This window comes from Tachyglossus aculeatus, chromosome 19, assembly GCF_015852505.1.
Source record: "Tachyglossus aculeatus isolate mTacAcu1 chromosome 19, mTacAcu1.pri, whole genome shotgun sequence".
NCBI lineage: Eukaryota > Metazoa > Chordata > Mammalia > Monotremata > Tachyglossidae > Tachyglossus > Tachyglossus aculeatus.
In genome coordinates this window covers 4,797,201-4,816,142 of record NC_052084.1, presented here as the reverse complement: position 1 = coordinate 4,816,142, position 18,942 = coordinate 4,797,201, and the positions used below count along the sequence as shown (strand labels likewise).

General features: G+C 44.4%; 1 protein-coding gene across 1 annotated transcript in view; it reads right to left on the bottom strand.

Moving 5' to 3' along the window:
- KIF26B (kinesin family member 26B) overlaps positions 1-18,942 on the bottom strand; it is a 277,322-nt gene that overhangs the window by 33,950 nt on the left and 224,430 nt on the right. The window contains 5 exon segments of the mRNA XM_038761100.1: positions 4,740-4,899; positions 9,950-10,133; positions 13,286-13,548; positions 14,646-14,739; positions 18,520-18,726. Coding sequence (XP_038617028.1) covers positions 4,740-4,899; positions 9,950-10,133; positions 13,286-13,548; positions 14,646-14,739; positions 18,520-18,726 — 908 coding nt within the window.

Genomic DNA, 18,942 nt, shown 5'->3' with positions numbered 1-18,942 from the left:
TTACAACAACAACAGGGAAGCAGCAAGGCCAGAGGGCCTGGGTTCTAATCGCAGCTCCACCATTTCCCTGCTGTGTGATCTTGGGCAAGTCACTAAACTTCTCTGTGTCTCAGATTCCTCAACTTCAAAATGGGGATTCAGAAGCTGTTCTACCTCCTAATTAGATAAACTGCATACAGGACAGGGACTGGATCCGGCCTGACCAACTTGCATCTATCCCAAAGCCTACAACAGTGCTTGACACATAGTAAGTGCTTAACAAATTCCATAAAAAAATCTGTTTTGTTATATACTCTTTTGATTATTTGGGGAGCCTGGGGATTCAGAAGATCACCTGAATCCAAATAGCATTCTGGAGACTGGGATTAAGACCTTTTCTGAGTGATAGATTAAAAAGATTCACAAGACCACGGTGGCATGACCCGTCGAGTCAGAGTTCAGCCAGATCCTCTCTGGATTACAGTACCAGTCAGTCAGTCAATCGTATTATTGAGTGCTTACTGTTTGCAGAGTGCTATACTAAGCGCTTGGAAGAGTATGATGTAACAATAAACAAATTCCCTGCCATATCCACCATTTTATACATGAAATACACATAATTCAATCATAAACGGGTAAACATTTCACCTAGCCTATGAAATGAAGGAAATAGTGAAGAAATGTTGTGGTTTGGTGGGCAGATTCAGCTTAACAGGGCAAAGTCTAAAATTCATGAAAACCTGGGTTTGGAGAGAGGGCTGAAAAGGCAGAGGACCACATTTTGGGAACTAGGTCTAGAAGCCAAGAACTCTGCATTCTAGTCTTGGTGAACTGTGCCATCTGTCCCAAATTAATGTTTATCTGCAAAATAAGGGAAGTAAACTGGTATAGTTAATCAATAGTGGTTTAAGCTCCTTGTTAGAGTATAAACTTCTTGTGGACAGGGAATGTGTGATTCTCTTATTCTGTACTTCCCAAACAGCTAGTATAGAGCATTAAACAAGTGGGTGCTTAATAAATACTACTACTACTACCACTAGTGTTTTTGTCTACCTTTTTTGTGCAGAGTGCTATGCTAAGTCCTTGGGAGATTGCAACAGTCAGCACCCCTGCCCTTAAGGAGTTTAGTCTAGTTCATAAGAATGTCCCAAGGAACAACAAATATCTGTCAAGAACATAAAATGCTATCCTGGGAGTAACATTTGCCTCAAATGTCAAAATACAGCAGCATGGTCTAGCGGGTAGAGCAAAGGCTTGGGAGTCAGAAGGACCTGAGTTCTAATCCCAGCTCTGCCAGCTGTCTGCTGTGTGACCTTGAGCCAGTCATTTCACTTCTCTGGGCCTCAATTAATCTGTAAAATGGGGATTGAGAATGTGAGCCCAATGTGCGACGTAGATTGTGTCCAACTTGAGAAGTAAAGTGCTTAGTAGAGTCTGACACACCATAAGCACTTAACAAACACTATAAAAACTGCTGTAAGATATGATGGACTTCCAAAACCATCCTTGGAGCTTCCAAAAATTAGAATGCAACCTTAGCTTCTTGTTACTATAGAAATGGTTGTTGTTGTTGTGTTATGGATGTTGGGTTATGTTGCTGCTGGTGGCCAGTCTTCCACCACTTGCTTGCCACAATAACAGTGTCACCCTGTAGGACGGACTCACTAGGTTTCGATTGGAAGAATATACTGGGCATCACAACTGCTGAAAATGGGAAGACTCTACTGCTGCTATGCGTTCATATACTACCACCGAGAAGAGCAATATCATTAGCAAACTTAGAATCATAGTAAGCTCTCAATAAATATGAGTGAATGAATCATTTAGGACATATCTCGGGTCCTCATGGGAGGGCCTGTGAGGGGTAATAAATCCAAGCTCCCTTTCAGACTCGTTTGCATGACAAATAGGCTGGGACCGATGATGAAGAGTAATGAAGAGAGCACCCTTTCCTCTCTATGCACATTTCAGTTAATTTCCCAGAAGCTAACGCAAGTTCTAAGCAGACAGTTTTCTAGTGTGAAAAATGGAGCAGGTGATTTTTTTTATGAACATATAAGATGACAACCCATACTGTTCAAGAATGTGACAAAATTGCAGGGAAAGTTTTTACATGGGAGAAATAAAGTTGTGAGAAGGCTGGCTCTGGGTGGACTTCAATATGCTAACAAACTGCTGCATTAATGTGGCTTTCCTGCTCTGACTGAATTGATACAATAATTTGGGGCCACCCTGCCATGTGCAAAGGCCTACTGCTGTTTTGGAGAATGGCAGCTAATATTCCCAAAACCTGAAGAAAAGAAGGGAAGTGGCCTGGCTCAGTGGGATAAGAAACAAAATGGCAACACAGAGGCTGTGAAATCTGCTCCTAACCTCTTCCTGCCACTAATTTATCCCATGACTTTGGCTGTCACCCTTGGGCTTAATGGACCAGACACTTCATTTCTTATAAAATCGGTCCTTGCCCTCTTAGCCTGCTTGACTAAACTTCTCACGAAATCTCCGGAGGGATAAGACCTTGGTCTCAAGCCTCCAACATTAGCTTTCTCATTCCCTGACCCACTTCTGGCCTCCGTCACTCTACGTTTCGAGCCTGCTTTCTTGTCTCCAGGGCTTGGAATTAGAGCTGGACTGGCCTAAAGGCACCCTGGGAAAATCTCGTGGGGGTCAGCACCTGTGGGTGATAACCTGGTCAACAATCTAGGGGACAGAGCTGCCAAAAGCAACTTGAGCTGGAACCCAGAGCCAAGCAGGAGTGGTGGCCAGAAATACAAAAATGGCCACTCTTCCTATGCCTACCCACTCTCAGCAGGGAGTCAAACTCACTCCTCTCTAAATTTATCTTATTGGGGCTGCCTTGTTAGCAGGAGACAGAGAAACTACCTTCTTGGGTTGCCCTTACTGGACCTGCCAAAATACTTAGCTCTCCAAGAGTGGCCATTTTGTAATCATCCTTATAATGAACCCATCAATATTACCCTTCCATACCATCTCTTTAGGGACCAAGAGAGGCAGTGAATACCACTCTTCCACCATCAACTTTTAAGTAGACACCTTCCACCCTGTCAGTCATCCTTACTGATTATCCCCCTCTAATTTCAGCGAGTGAGACCACAACCACCCCCAGAACCAGGAATTGAACGCACCTTACAAAGTGTGTATACGTACATTTCTTGGTAGCTTTGTGTGCCAACGGGGCTTAGGCTCTTCCCACTGCAAACAGTGTGTTGGCAAGCTCTTACCCCGGGCTTGGAACATTCTTTGTAATTATAAAGACCTCTAGACTGTAAGCTCATTGTGGGCAGGGAATGTGTCTGTTTAGTGTTATAACGTACTCTCCCAGGGCTTAGTACAGTGATCTGCACACAGTAAGCAACCAATAAGTACAACTGAATGATTGAATGAATGACTGCAAGCTCTCTTCAGGCAGGGAACTTATCTACCACTCTGTTGTACTGTACTCTCCCAAACACTTAGTACAGTGTCCTACCCACAGTAAGTGCTCAATAAATGCCATTATAAAGGGAGGGAGCAAGTCCTTTAGTACTGACTGCAGTCCACCACCAATGGGTTCTCTGTGACAGAGAAAGTGACATACTTGGCAGTACAAAATCCTTTTGTAGGATCCACCACCCCAGAAATATCTTTATACTCTAACCCTCCATACCAAGTCCCCATATCTCCAGACACAGTACTTCCGAGCCAACAACTAATGGTATGGGAGAATACAACACAACAGAGATGACGGATACTTTCCCTGCCACAAGGAGCTTACAGTCTAGGGGGAAATAGGTTACAACAAGTTATAATAATTGGGAAAGGCTTATCTCCTGTGGAGTGGTCTGAATTCTCTTTCTGACTGGTTCAAAATGGGGGCAGTTTAATCTTTGGCTTGATGTTGGAGGCAGGATTGGGAGGGGAAAGAATGGAACTGTAGTGAATACTTGGCTAAAGAGGGGGTGAGAGGCAGGATGGAGTGTCTCCATCCTCCTACTGACAGAACAGACACTGGGGCTAGATCCTGCTTATGAATGGTATAAAAAGCTCTTGCAATTCCTAACCCTAACAAGAAGAGCAGTGATCCCTCATCTTTGTCCCTGACTCCAAGCTCTGAAGCTCAAACCACATTAATGTTTTCTAAATCCTGAACCCAAAATCATTCTCTTCCCACAACGACAGGAGCAGATGGCTTCTCGACACTAATAAGTCACTTGAAGGAACTTAATGAGCAGGCCTGACCCATGGACAGAGGAAGAGCAAGGTCTGAGGAAGAACAAGAAAGGATGAAGGTCCAAAACTGGACCAACACTGGCTTCAAAGGGCCAATGTTGGCCTGAGGCTCTCCCCGACCTAGATGCCCTAAACCCTCTTCTTCCCCTTCAAGAGAAGATTTCTGGGCCTGTTTTGTTTGTGGAGTGGGGAGAAGAGGGCGGTGGGGAGAAACAAGAGATCCTTGAGGACCCCAGAAGTAGCCAGAACAGGGACTCAGGAATTGCTGTTGGGGTAGAGTTGAAATGGCCCTGTGCCCTGACACTGTGTCTTTTAACAGTCTGGTCGATATCTGATTTCACCACAAACAGAAAATGGAAGTTCTTGCCATTGAATTGGTAGGAACAGTGAAGCCTTCCTTCTGAGTCTTTAGCTCTTGCTGTGTTGGCAGTTCTCCTCTCATTCTTTCTGAGTGCAAGCTCCCTGGTATGCTACAGACACCAAAACCCCACCTAGTTGACCCAGGTATCTTTAGGTAGAAAGCCACTTACTTGTACGGGATATGTTTACTGCCATTGACGAGGGCCAGGATGACGTTACCTAGAGCTGACAGCGAGAGGCAGAGGCCAGATCCTCCTTCACGATTTTTGCCAAGTGCTTTCACACAGCTGCCCAAGTCAATGAGATGTAAGCGACTGCGACCTCCAGACACTGAGAGTGAGAGAGAAAGAAAGGAGAGGGATTAGCTTTAGGTTGTAGCTACACTGGAATGTTCCAAATGAGACTTCCTCTTCACCTTGGAAACTTGCAGTGAAAGCAATGACAATGCCAATTGCCGACACCAGGCTCTTGGTGGATTACCATGGCTGAGACCAAACATCTCCCTGGGAGTGGAGACCTGCCCGCTATTGCTCCCAGGTGAAGGTGGGGAGGAGAATGCTGCTGCTTCAATTGATCAATCAATGGTACCGTACACACTTACTGTGTGCAGAGCACTGTACTAAGCATTTGGGAAGGTACAATAGGGTAGACTTTTTAGCAGATTTACAAGCGGTCATTCTAAGATGAATTCCAACTCCCCCTGACTTGAACTGAAATTATAAAGGGTGCATTTTCCTTTTTTCTTGCGTCTACCGCAGCACTTAGTAAAGGACTTGATACGGGGGGATGTTTCTAGTACTAGCTTTGGGAGCCAAATATTGGGATGGATCTTTGCTGTCTTTTAATTAAAAAAATTGAATTTGTTACTTGAAAACAAATATCCTTGGTTTGGTGGGGATGGAAAATTGGTGATGATGCATGTGCTGGTTAGTAATAAGCCGGCTTTATCCTTCCCCTGCAGTTCCAGGGGGCAACCCAATATGGCTTTTCACTCGCCTGGGATGCTGGGACAAGAAAAGCCTTTCTCTGTCCTCGCTTGTATTTCCTGTTCCTTTGTGCCAGCAGCATTGACAGCTGGCTGCCATGTCCCTCCTACATTGACCTCTTGCAAACCCACCTGGAAGGCAGAGGAAGCCATCAGTTTTACCACTGACCTGATGACTAGTAGTGTTGTTCAAATAGTGCTTGAACCCCTAAATGGTCTAAGGATGGCAACAAGGCTCTGCTGTTGCCTTTTGTGTCTAGCATGTCAAATGAAACATTTTTCCCCTGTGGACTAAGCTCTTTGTGGGAAGGGAACATGTCTACCAACTCTGTTAAACTGTACTCTCCTAAGCACTTAGGACAGTGTTCTGCACCCAGTAGGCTCTCAATAAATATCACTGACCAATTCCACTCCTGTACCCTCTTTCCTTCAAGTTAAGCCCAGGGGATCCTTATCAGGCAAATAATCATTCATCCTGTAAACAGCTGACAATCTTGTTACTAGCAGATATTTAAGCACTTGTTTCAATTGACTGCAAATTCCCCTAATTTAATTTCCTGGCCTTCCCCAGGTTGGAAATCTCTTGGAGTTTTTCCTCAGACATGGTCTTCCTGTATTATTGAGCCATCAATGATACCGGCATGGGGCTGGGAATACCATTAGGTTGCAGCCATAGCAGGCAGGCTGAGCCCAGCCTGTAGGTAGGGAAGCCTGGGGGACTTCTGGGGGGCAGGAAAGCATTTTTTGTGAACAACTTTTCCAGGACATAAATCCCATCCAGTCGACAGGAAAAGTGTGACCCCTAATGGATCTTTATCTGTGCAGGTTGCAAAACCTAGGAACTATGACCTCAAGAAATCCCCACAGCCTCAATCCTTCTCCAAGGGCAATGGGTCCACAGTCTATTCGATGACAACATCAGACTGGCTGGGGCCCAAGGAGCGCTGGCCTAAACCTTCAGGCAAGTTGAAACTCATCAATCAGTCCATCAATGGTATTTATTGAGCACTTATTCTGTGCAGAGCACTAAGCTAAGTGTGTGGGACAGTACAATACAGTAGAGTTGGCAGACAAGATTCCTGCCCACAATCCATTGTAGATGAAGAAATTCAATGAATTTTCCCATGGTCTTCCATAATTTCTGACCCACTTATATTCGGGATTGAAAGCAGAATTTCTGATGCCTCCAAATGATGAATTAACAGACAGACCTGCAAGGTGGACAAGGAGCTCCTGGCCCGACTGTTCAGACATGAAGCAGATTTGAGGTCGGGTCTAATCTCAGATCCGATACTTGCATAATGTGTGACCCTGAGCAAGTCACAACTTCTCTCTGCCTCAGTTTCCTCATCTCTAAAATGGGCACTAAGTATCTGCTCTTCCTTCACCTTAGACTGTGGGTCCCATACGGACACAGACTTTGTCTAATAATAATAACAACAATAATAATAATTGCATTTATTAAGCACTTACTACATGTCAAGCACTGTTCTAAACGCTGAGGTAGATACAAGACAATCAGGTCAGACACATTCCCTGGCCCACAAAGGACTCACAATCTAAGTAGCAGGGAGAACTGGTAGTGAATCCTCATTTTCCAGATGAGGTAACTGAGGCACAGAGAATTGAAGTGATTTACCTAAGGTCACACAGCAGACAAGTGGCAGAGCCAGGACTAGATCCCAGGTCCCCTGACTTTCCACTAAGTCACGCTGCTTGCTGTGTCTGACCTGATCATCTTGTATCTACCCCAGCACTTAGAATAGTGCTTGGCAGATAATAAGCACTTAACGAAGACCACAATTATCATTATTATTAATACAAAAATGAAAACAAAAGAGAAATAATAGTTCTTTCAAAGACAGTCACAGATTCAGTCTCACCATGGCAGTGTCATCCTTCAAGAACAGAACCACGCCACTACTCCAGTTCTTTCTATAGTGTTTTGAAACAGCCCAGAGACACCAGGAGAATGAGATAACATAGAAGGACTCATTTTATAGGACTCTCCGCTCAGTGACATTTGAATCCCTTTTCTTCCTAAGACGCAGATCCACTGAAATCTACCCATCACCTTGAGTTCTGCAATCTGTTGCAGCCTCTTATTACTGACAACTGCTTTAAAGATAATAAACAAACATTCTTGGCTTTATACTACTAAGGCATCTACTATTCCAGGACACCCACTGTGGGCAACCCACACATTTCAGATTCTCAGGCATGGCCTGCAGAGAAAGTCCTAATGACTTCCAAAATTTCTAATCTCCTTTTCACTTTCCTAATCCCTTGTGTCAGGCTCTGGACATGTTTATCCAAACATGGATGCAAAAAATATTCCATGGGTCTAGTTATCTAAATTATCTGAGTAGTACTTCAGGGCTTCAAATTTATCTTTGTTCTAAATATTCTAGATATTTCAAGTGAACACAGTTCTTTGGGATTTTGGGGGGCATCGGGGGGTTCTGAAACAGCTAGATAGTATAGGTCAGAGTATATTTATGGGCCTCAGTCATCCATATAATCTGCATATTTAGATGTATTACCTATTATAGCATTGAAAATTGGTTTCACTTACAAGACTGCCATAACAAACTGCAGAGAAAGCGTTCTTTACTGAAAGCCTTTTTGTTGGCTCTTATTCCTCCTCTCACCCTTTAACTGAGGGTTTTCCATAGGTTCTGTGGTAGGCTTTTTACTCTTTTCACACTACACCCAGTTTCTCAGGGAACTAATCCCCTCCCAGGGGTTCAACCATCACCTCAAACTCCCCAAATCTACCTCACCAGCCCGGCAATTTCACGCTTTCTCCTCCCCCACCACATATGCATCCCAGCTGGACCAATCAGCATGAACACATCATGAGGGGACTCAATGAATCTACAGGCAGGCATGCCAAAATGCAGGATTAAATGACCCTACCAGACTGAATGGCAATGGCTTTCTTTTGTCAGTAAAGGTGCCAGGCATCCATTCAGAATCATAAATCCAGTCTCCTCTTTTTTCAGAAAACAAGAGACATTCTGGACACACTCATGATCAAAACACTGGCAGCACATCAACTTAATCATTGTTCAAAAATGGAATCAGTAGGTTGCCCAAATCCCTGCAGCAGTAGTCTGGAATTCTAGACAGACTATTTACCTTGAGGGCTCTAAATGCTTGCTAGCAGAAAAACTGGCAAAAAATGACACACAGACCTGCTAGGGAGCTCACAGTATAAGTCCTGGAAAATGAGAAACTGAGAGGAGCACTGAAAAAATGGCATTGCAGCCACCCTAGAACAAGAAATCCCACCTCCAGTTAACAATGTGACTAGTGAGTGGAATGACTCTAAGAAGCCATCTTCATGTTAGCTAGATATGGCCAAAAGCCACTATTTTTTTTAAATGGTATTTGTTAAGTCCTTACTGTGAGCAGGGCACTGTACTAAGTACTTGGGGTAGATACAAGGTAACTGGGTTGACACAGTCCCTGTCTCACAAGGGGCTCATGGTCTTACCATCACAAGAACCAGTTCTTAAAGCGGGATTTAAAGATGTTAAAGATTAATTAAATTTAAGGGACCACTCGAGAAATGCAAGACATTAACCAACAGCATCCTGCAGTTCCTGACATGACAGGGAAAAAGAAAGCCGACTAAAAGCTTTGTCATGACCTGCGGATCAAGCTGAGAGACAGATACCAAAGCTGGGGATGGGCCAAAGAAGAAGAAAAATCCAAGGTTGTGAACACTACCTCGCTCATACAGTAACTTCAAAGAAAGGCATTTGCAATACTACACTTAAAGAACTCCTCAGCACCCACTCCACCTCTGAGGCTGCCTCCATTCCTTAGGTCATATGTATATAATGACATGGCTAGGAATGTGTCTATCAACTCTGCTGTATTGTACTCTCTTAAACACTTAGTACAGTGCTCTACACACACCACTGACTGACTTCAAATTAATTTCCATTTATCCTGCCACAATCCTGCTATCAACAGTTGAGGTATTGTTCTTTCTCCTTCTCCCACTATTTGCAAATCATTTGCATCTCCATCTCCCCCAATCATTCAATCATGTTTGAGCACTTACTGTGTGCAGACCACTGTACTAAGCACTTGGGAGAGTACAATACAACAATAAACAGACACATTGCACCCCCATAAGCCCCATAATTCCTCCTTGCAGACAGGAATCCTTCGGCTTTTATCACTGTCTCCCAAGCACTTCAGTCCTGTGCTCTGCTCACATTACCAGAAAAAATCCACTGCCAAGGATTCTGTAAGGGATTCCCTGAAGTCACCCCTTTTCTTCTGATTTTCCATTTATTTAAATGCTCCCAGTGAAGAGAAGGATGGGGAAGGGGGATGAAGGGAGGAAGTAAGGGAGAAAAGGAGGTTCAGCTGACTTACTTCCACCTTTTCCACTCTTTTCCATGCGGTACTGGTAGATGTGCAGTGTGAAGAGCATGTGGGAGTTTCTGTGGTCCTCTTCATCGCAGTCCCTCTGGTTGCTGCGGCGGGAGGCAATGGCCGCATCGAGGAAGAAGGCAGCTTTTTCCGCAGTGGGAGCTCGCAGCTCACTCTGGTTCTGGAGCTGCAGGACGCAAGCCAAGAGTTCACTCAGAAGGAGAAAGAAGGAAACAGCTGGAAACACAAACACAATTCAGTTCCCCATTGTGAAAGCCCAGGAGCAGGGACGTCAACGTCAGCCTGAACCCCAGTTGCCTATTTCTTGAGCCACTGTGAAATCCGTCACGCTCTCCATCTCTATGCTCCTCTCCTTGGCCTTTGGACTTGATGCTGGGTTTCCCTGGCACCTCAGCCTGGGAAACCTTTTTGTTAATATGTTTGGTTTTGTTCTCTGTCTCCCCCTTCTAGACTGTGAGCCCACTGCTGGGTAGGGACTGTCTCTGTATGTTGCCAACTTGTACTTCCCAAGTGCTTAGTACAGTGCTCTGCACACAGTAAGCGCTCAATAAATACGATTGATTGATTGGGAATTTGGCTCTTGGGTCTAAGCACACCTTTTCGATGAAGCAGGAGAGAGCACTCTCACCCACATCTGATTCCTCAAAGGACCCCTCTGTTAAAGGGGCTCAGTGAGCAAAGAATCCTATGCTGGGTGATCAAGGTAGGAGGGATAAGGTCCATCCAAAGGGGCAACCTACGCTCGCTCTAGCCGGAGACTGTTGATTTATGATAATATCAGGAGCATGAAAGTAGACTGTCATCCAAAAACCACGCCTAAGTGGAAAGATCACAGGCCTGGGAGTAAGAGGACCTGGATTCTAACCCTGGCTCTGCCACTTGTCTGCTGGGTGATCAAGGGCATGTTGATTAACACCTCTGTGCCTCAGTTATCTCATCTGTAAAATGGGGATTAGGACTGTGAGCCCCATGTGGGACATGTACTGTGTCCAATCGAATTAGCTTGTATCTACCCCAGGGTTTAGTACAGTGCCTGGTGCACAGTAAGTGCTTAACAACAGTCATTCTTTGGCTCTTTGGAGAACAATAATAATTATTATTTAGTGGTAATGGTATTTGTTAAGCACTTACTATGTGCTGAGCACTGTTCTAAGCGCTGGAGTACATACATGGTAATCAGTTGTCCCACGTGGGGCTCACAGTCTTAATCCCCATTTTACAAATGAGGTAACTGAGGCACAGAGAAGTTAAGTGACTTGCCCAAAGTCACACAGCTGACAAGTAGCAGAGTCAGGATTAGTACCCATGACCTCTGACTCCCAAGCCCATGCTCTTGCCACTAGGCCATGCTGCTTCTCTGAGAAGTAACTAAGGCCTCTAAAATTAATGTCTGTGTGGCAGTCCAAGGGTGATTAAAATGTAATGGTTGGCCAGTTCCATTGATGAAGAATTTTATACACAAAGTCTGTGATCTTCTTAGCCTCTCTTTATCAATGGAACTGGCCAACCATTACATCTTAATCACTCTTGGGTTCTGGGTTCTAATTCCGACTCTACCAGTTGCCTGCTGTGTATCCTTGGGCAAGTCATTTAACTTCTCTGTGCCTCATTTTCCTCATCTGTAAAACAGGAATTCAATGTCTCTTCTCCCTGCTAGAGATTGAGCCCCGTGTGGGACAGAGACTGTGTCCACCCAACTGTATTGCTACTACCCCAGCACTTAGTAGAGTGCTTAACCCCTAATAAGACCCATCAAACCCCATACTAGTAATCATAATTAGAACAAAAATAAGCATCATCATCATCAATCGTATTTATTGAGCGCTTACTATGTGCAGAGCACTGTACTAAGCGCTTGGGTAGTACAAATTGGCAACATATAGAGACAGTCCCTACCCAACAGTGGGCTCACAGTCTAAAAGGGGGAGACAGAGAACAAAACCAAACATACTAACAAAATAAAATAAATAAAGCAGGAGTAAAAGGTGAAAAATTTCCTCCTAGGATTAGAGATGTCCCCCTCAGTTTCTACAAATAGCTTCTATTTTTTAGGGTTAAAATTGAGAATATTTCCACTGAATGACCCACAAAATAAACAAATTGCAGAATGTGATTTATGCAAAATATTCGGGCAGTCTTGAAAATGCAAACAAAATTCTGAGAAGGAATTTTGTGTTTATAGTCTGAAGGATCAATTCCATTACACATGAATACCAATGAATACACATGATTGTCCTGAAGGCAGTGTTTTTCTCAGTGAGTTTTCATTCTGACTAGAACTAAGTGTGATTATCAAGATGCAATGACATTTCCTCCCCTCCCCCCATACTCAAGACCAGCTCCACTTTGAAATATTTTCTTTTCAAAAACCATCAGTCTCATTAGTCTAAGCACCATTCAGTTCCTCTAAGTACCCTCTGGCCACTGTCAGACAGAATATTAAGGGGGACAGACTATGGTTCTGAGCTACTATCATTTTTATATAGTATATTTTTATGTGTGCTGACATCTCAACATACATTAGAGCACAAACCCACTCAAATGTAATACAGTCTTTGTGGACAGGGAACACGTCGCTTCGTTATTCTGTATTTCTCAAATACATGGCACAATGGCCCACACCACGCTGGTGCTCAATAAATATGGCTGTGACTACAGTGTAGCCTAGTATAGGAAGCAGGTTGAATCTATAGCTAAAACAGCAGTATCTCACTAAGCAGGTCGATGTGGTGTTGTGGAAAGAGTTAGGGAGAGCTTGTATTAATGGTAGAAACGTTTGGAACGTGCTTGCTCACTTCAGCTGGCCAAGAGAAATTTCAGGCTGTTGGAGATTCATCCTGAGGAGAAAGGAGCTATTCTCAGCCTCCCCACCTTAACATTTCTATCTTGACTCTGACCGGAGAGTGGTTATTAGTTCCTCTTGAAGCATTAGCAATTCCTCTATAAACGAATGCCAAGGACGTAGTTTATAGACTAATAAACACCTACAATAATAGCCTTGGCTATTTGTGCCATGCTGTAAATATTTCAGTTTGTTGTTAAATAAAAGAAGTATCCCTTTCCTTTGTTAAACGGAGAAGGTGAATTCAATTTACCTCAGCCGTTATAGCAGTTGTGCTCCCTGCTCACTGTCAATTAGCTTCAAGGTACAAATATTTAGTCCAGAAGAGCAGATGGCCCCACAGCTGTGGGCTATAAAGTTCCAGTCTGCTTTAGAGTAAACACTTTTAAGCCTATAAAGTTTACATTTGGAATCATTCTGGAATCGAACCACCGCGGCGTCTGAGGTCCGGGAGAGTCCCGAGAGCAATCAGTCACCTGCATGCCACAGATGGGGTCCTCGCAGAGGTAGACGCCGGGAGACTGACCGTCCTGCAGGCTGCCCGTGGCCACCTCGGAAAGCAAGTCCCTCAGGTTTTCTTCTTTCCCCCACACTTCGACAGCCGATATCCGGACCGAGAATCGGGCCCCCGTCTTCTCTTTGCGTTCGTTGATTAGCTTAAAGAGCCAGGAGATGGCACAAGGGATGATGCCCAGGTTCTGCATGGAATCGTCCTCCCCGATCATGGTGTAGGATTTCCCTGCCCAGGCCAGAGAGGGGAGATGGAAGATGAAACCGGATAAGTCTCTGTCTGGGCAACCTGTTCCTAAATGGGCTCGACAAGGAGTTCATGTGCCACATGCGGGAGAAGGGGAAGAGTCAACGGAAGGGAAGGGAAGGGGTAGCTACCCCAGTGCTTAGTTCAGTGCATGATATATAGTACGTGCTTAAGAAATACCATTAAAAGAGGAGGAAGGTAGAGAAAAGGAAAGATTGGAGAAAGGGCAAAGTGACCCACTGTCGGCTCAGCTGGCAATTCCTAACAAATCTTTGCCAGGAAAAGAAAATATTCCCAGCCCTGCTTATAAAATGCCGTCTGCCTGGAACATGAGAGTAAGGGCGGATGACAAAACGGAATTGGACTTTTCTCAGAGAAAAGATGCTTCAGTACAAGATGCATGTTGGTTTCTGTATTGTGTTACATGCAGCTGAGGGGCAAGAGTTCCCAAGTCTTTCATCGTTACTCAAGTTCCGTTTATAGCCACCCAAAAGAACACACTCCCATATGTAGACATTATGTCCTTTATTGAGTTAAGGGCTCTGTATGTTTTCACTCAAATCCGAATCACTGCTTGGATTTTAGATCACGACCAGAGGGAGGGGCTGAGGTGGCAAAGAGCACCTGAGGCAGGGTCTGCATCTGAGGCTGGAATCAGGGCCTTGCGCCCCACAGGACCTGTCCGTCCCGCTGGGGAGAGGGGACCGCTCAGTGCCTGTGGTGAGCCCAAGATAAGGGCTAGGAACAGCAGGTGGTGGTGAGACAAGTGTTTTGGTGCTGAGTTTACAATCATTGGGAAAGGGGAGTGAAAATGTGTGGCTGTGGGAATTTGTGGCTCTGTGAGAAAGGGAAAAGGGTTGGAACAAGGAAAAAGAGTGGAATTGTTCAGATAGCTCTGGTCACTAACAGGCACTGAGCTCAGGTGATCAGAAAATACAGTTGCAGCAAACACATTCCAAATCATTTTAAGGAGTCGTCTCTCTCCCCGACATTTTCACCCACCCCATTCGGTGATAACTCTTCCAAAGGCAGGGTGTTCTACATGAGCAGCACCTCAAACAAAGGAAGCCAATACGAACCCAGCTTGGCGTGGCCAAAACAGAACACGCAACCGTCAGCCCCATTCACGACGGACTGGATCACCTCCGCCACCGTCCCTGCGCACACTTCGGCCTGTCATGAGCAGAAGAGGGCTGAATGAGGGATGAGCCAACCAGCATCGGTGGGGTTGTGAACAATATGGAACAGTGGAATTCATCACCATGCTGTGGATCCTGGAGCCAGTCAATCAATCAATAACTAGTCAATCAGTCAATAACTCCCCTCTGGCTGAAGCGCCTGCCACAGCACACTTTTGTGGGCTATCAGCCCAGCCTGCATGTTTCTCATTCACAGCCCCTCGGATAGAAGTGATAAACCTGAAATCCATTTAGCATTAGGATGAGCAGACCCTCACCTAAGGGTGGCTACAGTTGGGGCAGGGTTGGATGTAAGCCTTAAAATCAGTAGAGGACTTAGTAATCTGAAGGTGCCATGCTAGGAGTCTGGCAGCCAGCCCCAAGGTCGGTTACATCAGATGGATCAACCCGCTGTGCCCATATCTTTAAACTCGGTTGCTTCCTCGTATCTATAATTTCTTTTAGTGTCTGTCTCGCCCGTTAAATTGTAATCTCCTTAAGGGCAGGGATCATGTCTACTGCCCCTTAAGCACTCCCCCAAGCACTTAGAAAAGTGCTCTGCACAGAGTAGTGCTTAATAAAAACTACCAATTGACTGATTACTGTACCAAGAGCCAAAATCCTCTCACGATCTGTGCAATTCCCAGAGGTTGCAGAATGATGTTAGTCAGTAAATCGCTTTCCCTTTGTTTTTTTATTTAGGGATTTGAATCAGAACTTCAGTGAAGCATTCACTGCCTGGGCAAACCTTGCTGTTTTGCAATAACCACAGCCCTGTTTCTCCCAATGGGAATCAGGAAAAAAAAATGAAAAAGCACTGAATAAAGTTATTCAGCTGCAGGTTGCGCAGACCTAGGCCTTCAAAATTCAATTTGTTTTCCTCCCTGACTGTAGCACACATACCAACTCCTGGTGAATACAGGGTATCTCACTGGTCATCCAGGCCTTTAATACAGTACACGAGGTTCCACACAATCTCTCACCCAAAAGAAAATCCCTCGACCATTCTAGCACTCTCCCTTGAGAACCAGGATGAGCGTTTCTGTGCATGCACAGCTGAGAAGCAGCAATGATTTCTCTGCTTCATAAAGCTCTTGTTTTTCTTCCTTACAGAAAAGAACCATCTTCTCCTTTAAATAAATATACCGGAGGCTGACTGTTTTATCCTGCAAAGTTGAAGCCACAAAGGTAATGAAACCATATACCCTGGATAGAGATCCAGAGATTCCTTGATTTACAGAAGGGAAAATGCACCACAATGAATGTAGCACTTCATCTGTATTTACACTGTCATCGGCAGAATTGAGATTTTAACCCATGGAACAGCTAGCCCACCCAGGCAAGGGTGAAAGTAGAACTGAAAGCCAACTGCAGCTTCAGGCCTCTGAATCCAAGAGCAGGTGACACATCGATCCAGGTCTGGGGACTCTTGGCTTCTCCACAGAGGGTCACTGAGACCCTCAGATCAGAGGGGTGCACACAGATTTAATAATAACAATGACAATGATTATTGTGGTATTCTTTAAGCACTTACTATGTGCCAGGCACTGTACTACGTGCTGGGGTAGATACAAATTTGTCAGGTTGGACACAGTCCCCTGCCTCACACAGGATTCACAGTCTTAATCTCCATTTTACAGATGAGGGAACTGAGGTACATCAGACAAGCATCAGAGAGGATTAAAACCCAGGTCCTGCTCCTGGGTTCCGGCCTTCATTCTAAACCTCGTTCTAGGTCAAGCTGCAGAACGTGCATGTGTGTTTGTGTCTGTCTGTGTTGGGGGTGGCGGGGCACCTATACTTCAAGGAGGCTCCTGTCCAAAATAAGACAGAGGCCATGCTAGGACATGGCTGATCCACTTGGCAGGGGTAATCATTGCCTACCTAGTACCCAGTAGGGATGTCTGTATGGGTAAATAGGTGGTATATGCTAATGAAGGTGGGTGTGTTATGCCATGTGTCTGGGTTTGCAGGCATAAAGGTCAATGTGCCAGGGGAAATGTGCGGCAGCAAGGCAAAACATTGCAAAATCAGCCAAACCAAAATAGCGGCTGCTTGTTTGGTGTTTCTTGGGCAGCGGGCTCATGGCGTACACAAAGAAGAAGCAAGAGAAATGGCTCCTTTTCCACAAATAAATCTAAAACTCATTAATAGCAACAGCTTTATTTATTATTTGCTTTGGATTTCTCATAACTTATGGGCAACGGTTTCTGAAAAGTTTTAATGGCTTTAATTAAATAGTGTTAATTAAACAGTGTATCAATTTTTTATTAGTTTCAATGTTGGGTTTAGATGAGTGATCCCATGGAGTGAGACTTAAAAGGATAATGGAAAGGAAAACTGAACAATTCCTTCATCTGAGGAATACTCATTCATCTGAGAACAGTGTGGCCTATGGGAAAGAGCAGAGCTGGGTATAATCCCAGCTCTGCCACTTGCCTGCTGAGTGTGCCCGTGGGCAAGTCACTTAACTTCTTTATGCATCAATCTCCTTATCTGTAAAATGGGATTAAGACCCTAGGCCCAATGTGGGACAGGGACTGGGTCCAACCTGATTATCTTGTATCTACTCCAGCACAATTACAGTGCCTGGCACACAGTAAGCACTTTACAAATACCATTTAATAAAACAGGGTACAGACAAAGCTGGACGTTTTGTAACCATAATTAATCAGCCAGTTTCTTAGGAAACACCTGACCTCACGGAACTGTGTTTAAGAATAACAACACAGAAACATAAAAAACGCCATTGCTACATCAAGGCTATGGTCTGTTCAGTCCAGAATTTAATACTTCTGCTGGTGAGAAACAAAGAGTACTTACAGAAATAGTAAGATGACTGTCCTTGATATTTCTTCTCATGGGTTTGAGTATACCTCCTGACATACTTAAATTTTCACTTTACTAACCACTGTGAGCCTATCAAAAATGTATTCATTTAACCCTTGTCCAACTTTTCCTTCTACATCTCTAGCTTTCCCTCCAGAGCATTATGGAACCCCCATCCATGAATTTATTGAAACCTTTGCTGAATCTACTGATATTTTCAGTGCCTGTCTTCAGCTTGCTGCAATATACTGTAGTGTCTGTCTTCCTCACAAGACACTTGAAGGCGGCAGAGATCATTTCTTCTGATTCTACTGTATTCTCCCAAATGCTTCATACAGTACTCTGAACCTAGTGGGCATTCTATTCATTGATGGACTGGCCTTCTTAGTGAATAGGTTTTCTTCCATTTGTTTTGAATCTACCCCTCTTGAATTTCAATTTGTGCCCTTTTGTTTTGAAGCTTTGTGATTTGGTGAACAACAATTCCCAAGAACACCCCTCCGCTTTCACAAATCTGCAAGTTTCAGTCTTGTCCTTTCTCGGCCTGATTTTTCCAGGTTTAACACTCCATATCTTTTCACACTATCCTCATGTAGAAATTGCTCTATTTAACTATCCTTCTCTGGACCTCCTTAGTTCTTCTATGGCCTGACAATGGAGCAATGCCTGGAATGGCAGATTTTCAGATGCGAACCTAAGCTTTCAACTTCGTTTTCCAAGTTCCCCACAGCTGTTAAGGGGAAGATTTTTCTGCTGTTGTCCAACTGGATGGAGAGGAGGGGGTGCTCTAGAAATGGTTCCTGCATGAATGTTCTCCAGAACAAGGGTCCCAATTAACAAGAAGTTGTACCGTACTATCCCAAACACTTAGTACAGAACTCTGCAAATAAATGCTCATTTAATACTATTGACTGAGAAGGGTTGACCAGAGGCACATGTCACCTACCTGAGATGCATCTTGGGGGAAAACAGCATCAAAGGCAAACATCTTGGGGGGAACCTGGTTGCCTCTTTTCTGGGAGGTGTTCTGACCCCCACAAGTCAAAGGGTCGTACAGGGTGATCTGCTTCTTCCGCGGATCCACCTTTAAAAAGGAGCTGGACTCAGATGTGTCCCTGGCGAGTGTAGAACACATGCGTACCATGACTTTCACCTGTCAGGAAACACGTAGAAGAGAAACCACATGAATCTGATCATCGGTGGGAGCTACATTCTCATTGAATACTTGAAGATACAGGAATATCATAAGTGTCAGACACATAAATACACTTGACAGCCTTGGACTTTCCACTGATAAATTATGGTGAAATGAAGTAGGAACATAATCCTCTCTGGGCCCAGGAAAAAAAAATTGGTGTATTTATAATTA